General features: G+C 36.6%; 2 protein-coding genes across 2 annotated transcripts in view; both read right to left on the bottom strand.

Moving 5' to 3' along the window:
- Window positions 1–7,740: 7,740 nt before the first annotated feature.
- On the bottom strand, window positions 7,741–9,456 carry LOC137635980 (repetitive organellar protein-like). The gene has a single exon (XM_068368439.1). It carries the CDS (start codon window positions 9,454–9,456, stop codon window positions 7,741–7,743), a length of 1,716 nt encoding a protein of 571 aa, XP_068224540.1.
- Window positions 9,457–11,631: 2,175 nt separating this feature from the next.
- The window catches only part of LOC137635979 (repetitive organellar protein-like), a 1,597-nt gene continuing 728 nt past the window's right edge, over window positions 11,632–12,500 (bottom strand). Inside the window, exons 2-3 of the mRNA XM_068368438.1 lie at window positions 11,881–12,396; window positions 11,632–11,669 (exon numbers count right to left, since the gene is read on the bottom strand). Of these exons, the coding sequence (XP_068224539.1) occupies window positions 11,632–11,669; window positions 11,881–12,396 (554 nt within the window). The remainder of the gene's footprint in view (window positions 11,670–11,880; window positions 12,397–12,500) is intronic.

Below are 12,500 nucleotides of genomic sequence, written 5' to 3'. Positions count from 1 at the left end.
ACTACAGAAATTTTCATGGAGAACTATAAACGACCTAGGTTTGTAGTTGCCATAAACACTACAGAAATTTTCATGGAGAACTATAAAGGACCTAGGTTTGTAGTTGACATTAACACTGCAGAAATTTTCATGGACAAAGATTGAGAGAAAAACAAAAGATGGAGGTGGGTTGGTGAATTTGTTGTTTATACAAATGCTCTATGCCCCTCTGTGTCTTCGTGGTTGAAATAAAAGTTTACATTTACATTTGTAAAGTGTTGTGTTATTTCTATTTTGGAAGAGCTTTCCATTCTAAGAATGGATGACGCTTGAATTATAGGTAAGCATTGAGATAATTTATTATAGATGGAAAATTTAAGTTTTGAATAAAGGAAAAGGGATAATAAGTAATTTTCCAAGTGATTACATTGGCACTTGTCCCCATTCATTAATGTTTTCTCTTTATTTTATAGTTGATAGTAGGTAGTAGGTTGGCCAGGGCACCAGCCACCTGATGAAATACTACCGCTAGAGAGTTATGTGGTCTTTTGACTGACCAGAAAGTGCTACATTGGATTCCTCTCTCTAGTTACGGTTCATGTTTCTTTTGCCCGCACACACACACATACCAAATAGTCTGGCCTATTCTTTACATATTCTCCTCTGTCCTCATACACCTGACAACACAGATTATCAAACAATTCTTCTCCACCCAAGAGGTTAACTACTGCACTGTAATTGTTCAGTGGCCACTTTCCTCTTGGTAAGGGTAGAAGACACTCTTTTGCTATGGTAAGCAGCTCTTTTAGGAGAAGGACACTCCAAAATTAAACCATTTTTCTCTTAGTCTTGGGTAGTGCTATTAGCCTCTGTACCATGGTCTTCCACTGTCTTGGGTTAGAGTTCTCTTGCTTGAGTATACACTCAGCCACACTATTCTATCTTATTTCTCTTCCTCTTGTTGTGTTAAAGTTTTTGTAGTTTATATAGGAGACATTTAAATGTTGTTACTCTTCTTGAAATATTTTTTTTCTTGTTTCCTTTCCTCACTGGGCTATTTTCCCTTTTGGAACCCCAGGGCTTATAGCATCCTGCTTTTCCAACTAGGGTTGTAGCTTATCAAGTAATAATAATAATAATAATAACAACAACAATGATAATAATGCATATGGAATATTTTGGGGCACACAAAGGGCTAATTATAAATAATTGCCATACTGTTTTTGTAATTGGTTGTTTGAATAATTGCCATAAAGTTCTTGTATTTGGTTGTATAAATAATTGCCACAATGTCTTGTAATTGGTTGTCTAAATATTCTTTTTAACTATATAAACATTGATCGGAACCTGAAAATGTATGTATATATCACTCTCAGTCTACTACTAACGCTTGGCTATCAACTACGGCTGCTGCATTTGCGGATACATATATATATATTTTTTATTGCATCACCCATGCCTCGTCTAATTGCTTCAACTAAAAATGGAAAGAAATTAGTGGATGATGTAAACTATATATATATATATATATATATATATATATATATATATATATATATATATATATATATATATATATATATATATATATATATATATATATATAATAAACACAAAACTAATAAGAATGGTTCCAAGCAATATTGGCAGTGCGAAAATAGGTTGTGTAAAGCCCGTGTACACACCTATGTTGGTGATGGTGGATATGAATGTGTTGAGGTGGTTTGGCCATGTTGAGAGAATGGAAAATGGCTGTCTGCTAAAGAAGATGATGAATGCAAGAGTTGATGGGAGAAGTACAAGAGGAAGGCCAAGGTTTGGGTGGATGGATGGTGTGAAGAAAGCTCTGGGTGATAGGAGGATAGATGTGAGAGAGGCAAGAGAGCGTGCTAGAAATAGGAATGAATGGCGAGCGATTGTGACGCAGTTCCGGTAGGCCTTGCTGCTTCCTCCGGTGCCATAGATGACTGCAGAGGTTGCAGCAGTAGGGGACTCAGCAGTATGAAGCTTCATCTGTGGTGGAATGTGGGAGGTTGGGCTGTGGCACCCTAGCAGTACCAGCTGAATTCGGCTGAGTCCCTGGTTAGGCTGGAGGAACGAAGAGAGTAGAGGTCCCCTTTTTAGTTTTGTTTCTTGTTGATGTCGGCTACCCCCCAAAATTGGGGGAAGTGCCTTTGGTATATGTATGTATATGTATGTGATGTGCAATGGGTAATAACTTGATCTATTATAACATATTCTAAATCTAGAAATTCACAGGAAATAAACAAATTCTCAAGTCTAGTCACAAATGCATCTAAATTTTTATTTTCTTTCTGATGTGACTTTGCCGTAAATTGATACCTTTCCAAAGATTTATTGACTTGAGCAAACTATGTGGTAAATGCCTTAATTGCATTTTCACTTGTGATGTCTGTAGGTTGCGATGTCTTTAACACTTCCCAAACTTTTCTGCCAGCAATTTGAAGTAATAAGGCCTTCGTCTGAGCATCTTTCATACTACCTAATACTTTTAAATACATTGTAAAAATCATCATACCACTGTTGCCATCATGTTGCAACAGAATTTGTTTCTGCAACAATGCTTAATGCTCCAGATACCCAATGCCAGGCTGCATTTTGAATTCTTACCCATATTAGGTTAGGCTATTGAACTCTACTAAATCAACTTTGTATACTAAGTTAATTCCAACTTAGTTTCTGTGTAATATTAGTTATTTACACTTTGATATCGCATGCAAAAACTTAATTAGTTATGTACTTCATGCCTCTTCATGCAAAAGTATCGCTTGCTAATGGTAATTATATACCTATGCACCACACTTCTCTTTGGTCTTGAAAGATTGTTAAAGTTCTCCTTAGAAATATTTCTTGGAGTAACAGGTATACAAAAATGAGGCAGATATTCGTTTGTACTCTATGGAACATGTATTAAAAAAAGTGTAATTTTCTGTTTCATGTGTTGATTGTAATGTATAAGACCCCATAAAAAAGTTATGTACTTGGAACAATGTTATCATCTTAGAAAGATCATGTTTTAATATTCTAGTGGTTTTCAAGCGAGAGAGATGTTAACTTTTTTCTCATTTACAGGTTGTGAAGATTCAGGCCAATCTTTGCTGAAGGGCAAAGGGCTGGCTAACTTGAAGTCAAACTAATTGTACAGTATAGTGAGTATCACATATAGATCTTTATAGCTAGGATTCTCTCTCTCTCTCTCTCTCTCTCTCTCTCTCTCTCTCTCTCTCTCTCTCTCTCTCTCTCTCTCTCTCTCTCTCTCTCTCATAAAAGTTCTGCATGATATACGTTAACACTTTTAGTTAGCGTATTTAACTATTTTGTGGTTTTAGGTACTTCTGAGAAGTTAGACAAATCCCTTGAAGACATTGCAATATATAGAATTGATCTGATAAATTTGAGAAGATGACGTATTAGACGCATTATATTTTAGTTTGCAAAACAAATGCTTCGGACAACCCTGTGAAAGTTGATAATTTTATCTGTGCAATATACAATATTGTTAAATTCTTTTCATACTGAAAAATTGACATAACTTGAAAAATTTCTTATATAGGGTCTGTTAATATTGCTTGGCTAATTTTGTTTACCAAGGTCTGTACGTTTCCATATCAGAAAGTTTATGGCAGGTCACGAATATTTGCCCCCCATTATTCACCACTTCAGTTAAAAACAAATTTATGCAGTACTGTATTCTTTACCCAACATCCCTTTCACATCAAGTACAGAGCTGCAATATTTGCTTTGGTATTTTTCTCTGTATTCTTCATTTTGACCTTTTTTTCTCCTTTTATTATTTTGAATAATGTTCCCCCTTTACATTTTTTCATCCTTCATCCCTGGCAAATCATAGCTTTGTTCCTTAACTGTTAGCTGCTTCTAATTTCATTATTTTTCCCTTCTATGAAACTAGCATCTACAATGCTTTCACCAGGCCTCCCTTGCTGGGTGTATCTGCGATAATTTTGGTCAAAGTTTTCTCGGCACAAAATCTCATTTTCTCGTATGTCACTATTGTAAATGCACAAACTTTACTTTGACCTCTGAAACATAGGGCAGAATTTTTCCTGCGTACCCTTCATGGACTTAATCCAAAGCTCTTAAAGCAGTGGTTTGTATGTGAAACATGTGATAACTATTAAGTGCTTCTCTGAGTAAGGGGTTTGTACCACTTTCTCAACTATAGATGGTTAAATGTATAATTATGTTTCAACTTTTCTCTTCATAAATCAAGAAATTTTTCTACATAATAGAAAGGATAAAAAATCAGGAAGGAAATAATTATAAATTGATGAACATAAAATGCATAAACATCCATCACTTTGGAACTCTGTCTGACTTGCAATAGCGTAATGGAATTTTAAGATGTATGTTGGTAAGTATAGAAATAATATATTGTATGATTACTGCATTGGCTTTGTATTTACCTTTGTATTTACTTTACAGGCTGATGAGTGGCGGAGTTAACCAAGTTAGAACGTTATCCATGGTGAGTGTTCCACTTTTGTGTTTTAATGCATTTGCATCCTTAATACTTTTGTTTCATTTTTTCCTATTTTTCCATTACCTTAATTTGTTGGGCAAGAGCCCGCGGTCTATCAGATTCCTTATTCCTCATTGTTCAATTAGTTCATTATGCATGTTGTATAAGGTTTTCCTAATGCTTCCCAGACAGTACTATCCTGCTCATAATACTAGTCTTAAAAGTCTCTTGTTCCTTACATCCTCATTCCCTGTCTCGAGTCTTTGCCATATAGATACATCTCCGATCATTTTCCCCAATTCCTTCTTCAAACTCTTCCTTCTATCTTATTCTCATACTGTATCAAGCTTCTCACCTGATCACTCGACCTTTTTCGCAAATTCATACCTCTGCTCAATCACACTTATCTCACTCCTTTCAAACAATACTTGGGTATCATTGTAGAAGCCCTGAAATATGTAATGACCATGACCACAGTAACGACATATATAGAGAAAGCCATAAGCTCTTGCTGCAGTCAACAACTTCTCTGTATATTGTTACTCTCGACTCGCCCATTCAGTCTGCTTTCTTATCCTTACTCATATCCATTGATGAGTACAGTCTCATATTTGCTTTTATATTGTACTTTTCTCACAGTCTTGCTCTTTGACACAATTTTTCTTGTCCTTGCATTCACATTCCATAAAGCTATTGCAAGTCGATGTCCGTCTTCTTTTTCTGCACATTCAATTCTTCAGATTAACATAATTATGCAATCCTTTCTTTCATTATTTCCTTTGATGTTTTCAGGGAACCCCTTCTGTTTTTTATCCCTTTCAATAACCTCCTTTGTTTTCCTTCCTCAATGTTTCATCCTTATTTTCTCCCCTCCCTAGTTCATTGCTCAAAGCCTTCAATTTCTCCTCCATGCCACATTATTTACTTCACATTTCCAAACTGTAAAATCTAAGCTCAATCATACTATAATTCTGGACACAGTTGAGTCAGAGCCCAATGAGTAATACCCACATTAGGCCTCATATATGGCAGGATATGAAATTATAGGGATCAGAAGCAATTATACTTTTACTTTGTTTTCTTGGTTACCCACTTACATAATCACTTGGATACACTTTTACCATCAGTAATAATTTTGAAATTGACTTTTATACAGTACTATTTTCTTAAAACATATTAACCTCCACTTTTTATAGTAAAACTACTGTATTGCTAAAAAAACATAGCTACATATTTAACTAAATGAAGCCACTTGACGTGTACAATACTCAATCCAGTGAACTTATTCTAAATTTCTAATTCCTCACCTGACGAAATTTTAACGTACTTGCCTTTTTTGGTAGGTGTGGTGTTATGGTTTGCTATGGCTTATATTTCACACTAACATGTGCAGGTCTCACGTTCAATCATCGCCACAGTCCAGACATTTTCATATGTTCATATCTATCATTGGACCATTTTAAACATACAATTGTGCCACTCACATATGACCCCTGCACATCTTAGTGTGAAATATAAGCCATAGCAAACCATAATACCACCTCTACCAAAATGCGTTCAATTTTTCTCAATACAGCAGCCTGTGTTTCTGCACTACTTGGCCATAATATAATAGGATCCTGGGGACGGAAAACTACTTTCATGTTACTGCTACTTTTCTGTACTGCCTTCTGGCTTCCTGCCTTGAAGTCCTGTGTAACAGAGATGCCTCTTCTAAGACCTGTCTTACTGTCCCATCAGATTGATTTACTTGCTCATTTGCTGTATATTTCATCTAGAAACTCTTGGTAAATATTACTTAATTCAGCACACATCTTGACACCATCTGTAAGATTAGGTATCCTAACCACATATATTTCTTGACAACCTTGATGGTGGTTTACATATTTTTCATTGCTCCTTTGCTGGACAAAATTAGGTTCATTTTGTTATACTTGGATTTTTAATTCTCTTGATCATTACCAACCTCTTTCTCTCTCAGATTCAATATCAAAACATCACTTCCATAGATGATTTTCAACAATCTATTCCTACTGTATTAGGGATTGGGGCTCTAAGGACCAGAATCTAGAATCACATAATATATTCTCTACTTTATTTACTTATTTTAGGCACAATCATACAGCCTACAGTTTTAACTTTCCTTTTCCCATCTCTCTCTCTGAGTTTTGCAACCTTTTGTACACTTCTTCAAACACTAATTTTATCCACTCCTAACATTCCTTTTCCCTTTGCCCTACACATTCACTAGCAGACCAACCATTCTGTTTATGCATTTGCTTATTGTAGCCTTACACATTATAGAAAAATGTTCTTGCTGAAACATAGGGTAGAATTTTACAACACACCCCCTCCAGTCTGTGAAATCCACTTGCAATATGGCATAGCCTATTACACTTTTATCTGTATATTCATTCATACTTTGCCTCTTTTTCTCTGCCACCAAAGCTTATACTATACTTAGTACATCAGAGATGGTGATCCTATTTTGTATTCAGGGCTATTTGGTTATGATTTCCTTCGAGGGCCATAGAAAATTATGAAGTCGTGGGTTAAGTGAAAGACGTCGTAATATTTTGAGGGCTTATTATTGTACACATCGCTAACAATAATTGGGTTTTGGGTACAAGAATCTGTTATGTCCATTTGCTTGCCTGTTTGTTCACACCTTTATATTCTGTCTCACTCTGGTTTGCTGAATACATCCCACTTTCTCATCCTTAATTATTTGATCTTAAATTTATTGGATAATTTTTTTGTTTTTGCTAGGCCATCTTGCATTTCTTTGCACCTGTTTTGCTTTGTATCCTCTTTCCCCATCTTGGACGATGCAGCTGTAGGCGTAATAGTCTTTCTTTTTCTGCATGTCCATTCCCTCTAATTTCATCATTTCAGCCATTCTTTCTTTCATTACAGTATATCCTCTTTCACCTTCCTTGACGTTGTGGCTGTAGGCGTTATAGTCTTTCTTTTTCTGCATGTCCATTCCCTCTAATTTCATCATTTCAGCCGTTCTTTCTTTCATTACAGTATATCCTCTTTCACCTTCCTTGACGTTGTGGCTGTAGGCGTTATAGTCTTTCTTTTTCTGTATGTCTATTCCATCTAATTTCATCATTTCAGCCATTCTCTCTTTCATTACAGTACAGTATATCCTCTTTCACATTCCTTGATGCTGTGGCTGTAGGCGTTATAGTCTTTCTTTTTCTGCATGTCCATTCCCTCTAATTTCATCATTTCAGCCGTTCTTCTTTCTTTCATTACAGTATATCCTTTTTCACCTTCCTTGACGTTGTGGCTGTAGGTGTTATATCTTTCTTTTTCTGCACGTCTATTCCCTCTAATTTCATCATTTCAGCCGTTCTTTCTTTCATTACAGTATATCCTCTTTCACATTCCTTGACACTGTTGCTGTAGGCGTTATAGTCTTTCTTTTTCTGCATGTCCATTCCCTCTAATTTCATCATTTCAGCCGTTCTTCTTTCTTTCAATACAGTATATCCTCTTTCACCTTCCTTGACGTTTTGGCTGTAGGCGTTATAGTCTCTCTTTTTCTGCATGTCCATTCCCTCTAATTTCATCATTTCAGCCGTTCTTTCTTTCATTACAGTATATCCTCTTTCACATTCCTTGACACTGTTGCTGTAGGCGTTATAGTCTTTCTTTTTCTGCATGTCCATTCCATCTAATTTCATCATTTCAGCCGTTCTTTCTTTCATTACAGTATATCCTCTTTCACATTCCTTGACACTGTTGCTGTAGGCGTTATAGTCTTTCTTTTTCTGCATGTCCATTCCCTCTAATTTCATCATTTCAGCCGTTCTTCTTTCTTTCAATACAGTATATCCTCTTTCACCTTCCTTGACGTTTTGGCTGTAGGCGTTATAGTCTCTCTTTTTCTGCATGTCCATTCCCTCTAATTTCATCATTTCAGCCGTTCTTTCTTTCATTACAGTATATCCTCTTTCACATTCCTTGACACTGTTGCTGTAGGCGTTATAGTCTTTCTTTTTCTGCATGTCCATTCCCTCTAATTTCATCATTTCAGCCGTTCTTCTTTCTTTCAATACAGTATATCCTCTTTCACCTTCCTTGACGTTTTGGCTGTAGGCGTTATAGTCTCTCTTTTTCTGCATGTCCATTCCCTCTAATTTCATCATTTCAGCCATTCTTTCTTTCATTACAGTATATCCTCTTTCACCTTCCTTGACGTTGTGGCTGTAGGCGTTATAGTCTTTCTTTATCTGCTCGTCCATTCCCTCTAATTTCATCATTTCAGCAGTTCTTTCTTTCATTACAGTATATCCTCTTTCAGCTTCCTTGACGTTGTGGCTGTAGGCGTTATAGTCTTTATTTTTCTGCTCGTCCATTCCATCTAATTTCATCATTTCAGCCGGTCTTTCTTTCATTACAGTATATCCTTTTTCACCTTCCTTGACGTTGTGGCTGTAGGCATTATAGTGTTTCTTTTTCTGCATGTCCATTCCCTCTAATTTCATCATTATAGCCATTCTTTCTTTCATTACAGTATATCCTCTTTCACCTTCCTTGACGTGGCTGTAGGCGTTATAGTCTTTCTTTATCTGCTCGTCCATTCCCTCTAATTTCATCATTTCAGCAGTTCTTTCTTTCATTACAGTATATCCTCTTTCACCTTCCTTGACGTTGTGGCTGTAGGCGTTATAGTCTTTATTTTTCTGCTCGTCCATTCCATCTAATTTCATCATTTCAGCCGTTCTTTCTTTCATTACAGTATATCCTCTTTCACCTTCCTTGACGTTGTGGCTGTAGGCGTTATAGTCTTTCTTTTTCTGTATGTCCATTCCATCTAATTTCATCATTTCAGCCGTTCTTTCTATCATTACATTATATCCTCTTTCACCTTCCTTGACGTTGTGGCTGTAGGCATTATAGTCTTTCTTTTTCTGAACGTCCATTCCCTCTAATTTCATCATTTCAGCCGTTCTTTCTTTCATTACAGTATATCCTCTTTCACCTTCCTTGACGTTGTGGCTGTAGGCGTTATAGTCTTTCTTTTTCTGTATGTCCATTCCATCTAATTTCATCATTTCAGCCGTTCTTTCTATCATTACATTATATCCTCTTTCACCTTCCTTGACGTTGTGGCTGTAGGCGTTATAGTCTTTCTTTTTCTGAACGTCCATTCCCTCTAATTTCATCATTTCAGCCGTTCTTTCTTTCATTACAGTATATCCTCTTTCACCTTCCTTGACGCTGTGGCTGTTGGCGTTATAGTCTTTCTTTTTCTTTATGTCCATTCCCTCTAATTTCATCATTTCAGCCGTTCTTTCTTTCATTACAGTATATCCTCTTTCACCTTCCTTGACGTTGTGGCTGTAGGCGTTATAGTCTTTCTTTTTCTGCATTTCCATTCTATCTAATTTCATCATTTCAGCCGTTCTTTCTTTCATTACAGTATATCCTCTTTCACCTTCCTTGACGTTGTGGCTGTAGGCGTTATAGTCTTTCTTTTTATGCATGTCCATTCCCTCTAATATCATCATTTCAGCCGTTCTTTTTTTCATTACAGTATATCCTCTTTCACCTTCCTTGATGTTGTGGCTGTAGGAGTTATAGCCTTTCTTTTTCTGCATGTCCATTCCCTCTAATTTCATCATTTCAGCCATTCTCTCTTTCATTACAGTACAGTATATCCTCTTTCACATTCTTTGATGCTGTGGCTGTAGGCGTTATAGTCTTTCTTTTTCTGCATGTCCATTCCCTCTAATTTCATCATTTCAGCCGTTCTTTCTTTCATTACAGTATATCCTCTTTCACCTTCCTTGACGTTGTGGCTGTAGGCGTTATAGTCTTTCTTTCTCTGTATGTCCATTCCCTCTAATTTCATCATTTCAGCCGTTCTTTCTTTCATTACAGTATATCCTCTTTCACCTTCCTTGACGTTGTGGCTGTAGGCGTTATAGTCTTTCTTTTTCTGAACGTCCATTCCCTCTAATTTCATCATTTCAGCCGTTCTTTCTTTCATTACATTATATCCTCTTTCACCTTCCTTGACGTTGTGGCTGTAGGCGTTATAGTCTTTCTTTTTCTGAACGTCCATTCCCTCTAATTTCATCATTTCAGCCGTTCTTTTTTTCATTACAGTATATCCTCTTTCACCTTCCTTGATGTTGTGGCTGTAGGAGTTATAGCCTTTCTTTTTCTGCATGTCCATTCCCTCTAATTTCATCATTTCAGCCATTCTCTCTTTCATTACAGTACAGTATATCCTCTTTCACATTCTTTGATGCTGTGGCTGTAGGCGTTATAGTCTTTCTTTTTCTGCATTTCCATTCCATCTAATTTCATCATTTCAGCCGTTCTTTCTTTCATTACAGTATATCCTCTTTCACCTTCCTTGACGTTGTGGCTGTAGGTGTTATAGTCTTTATTTTTCTGCTCGCCCATTCCATCTAATTTCATCATTTCAGCCGTTCTTTCTTTCATTACAGTATATCCTCTTTCATTTTCCTTGAAGTTGTGGCTGTAGGGGTTATAGTCTTTCTTTTTCTGCATATCCATTCCCTCTATTTTCATCATTTCAGCCGTTCTTTCTTTCATTACAGTATATCCTCTTTCACATTCCTTGACGTTTTGGCTGTAGGCGTTATAGTCTTTCTTTTTCTGCATATCCATTCCCTCTATTTTCATCATTTCAGCCGTTCTTTCTTTCATTACAGTATATCCTTTTTCACCTTCCTTGACGCTGTGGCTGTAGGCGTTATAGTCTTTCTTTTTCTGCATGTCCATTCCCTCTAATTTCATCATTTCAGCCGTTCTTTCTTTCATTACAGTATATCCTCTTTCACCTTCCTTGACGTTGTAGCTGTAGGCGTTATAGTCTTTATTTTTCTGGTCGCCCATTCCATCTAATTTCATCATTTCAGCCGTTCTTTCTTTCATTACAGTATATCCTTTTTCACCTTCCTTGACGCTGTGGCTGTAGGCGTTATAGTCTTTCTTTTTCTGCATGTCCATTCCATCTAATTTCATCATTTCAGCCGTTCTTTCTTTCATTACCGTATATCCTCTTTCACCTTCCTTGACGTTGTGGCTGTAGGCGTTATAGTCTTTCTTTTTCTGTATGTCCATTCCCTCTAATTTCATCATTTCAGCCGTTCTTTCTTTCATTACAGTATATCCTCTTTCACTTTCCTTGAAGTTGTGGCTGTAGGCGTTATAGTCTTTATTTTTCTGCATGTCCATTCCCTCTAATTTCATCATTTCAGCCGTTCTTTCTTTCATTACAGTATATCCTCTTTCACCTTCCTTGACGTTGTAGCTGTAGGCGTTATAGTCTTTCTTTTTCTGCATGTCCATTCCCTCTAATTTCATCATTTCAGCCATTCTTTCTTTCATTACAGTATATCCTCTTTCACCTTCCTCGAAGTTGTGGCTGTAGGCGTTATAGTCTTTCTTTTTCTGCATGTCCATTCCCTCTAATTTCATCATTTCAGCCGTTCTTTCTTTCATTACAGTATATCCTCTTTCACCTTCCTCGAAGTTGTGGCTGTAGGCGTTATAGTCTTTCTTTTTCTGCATGTCCATTCCCTCTAATTTCATCATTTCAGCCATTCTTTCTTTCATTACAGTATATCCTCTTTCACCTTCCTCGAAGTTGTGGCTGTAGGCGTTATAGTCTTTCTTTTTCTGCATGTCCATTCCCTCTAATTTCATCATTTCAGCCATTCTTTCTTTCATTACAGTATATCCTCTTTCACCTTCCTCGAAGTTGTGGCTGTAGGCGTTATAGTCTTTCTTTTTCTGCATGTCCATTCCCTCTAATTTCATCATTTCAGCCATTCTTTCTTTCATTACAGTATATCCTCTTTCACCTTCCTCGAAGTTGTGGCTGTAGGCGTTATAGTCTTTCTTTTTCTGCATGTCCATTCCATCTAATTTCATCATTTCAGCCGTTCTTTCTTTCATTACAGTATATCCTCTTTCACCTTCCTTGACGTTGTGGCTGTAGGCTTTATAGTCTTTCTTTTTCTGCATG

Source organism: Palaemon carinicauda, unplaced genomic scaffold (assembly GCF_036898095.1).
Source record: "Palaemon carinicauda isolate YSFRI2023 unplaced genomic scaffold, ASM3689809v2 scaffold2062, whole genome shotgun sequence".
Taxonomy (NCBI): Eukaryota; Metazoa; Arthropoda; class Malacostraca; order Decapoda; family Palaemonidae; genus Palaemon; species Palaemon carinicauda.
The sequence above is the reverse complement of the archived record's forward strand: the minus strand, read 5'-3'. Positions and strand labels throughout refer to the sequence as shown.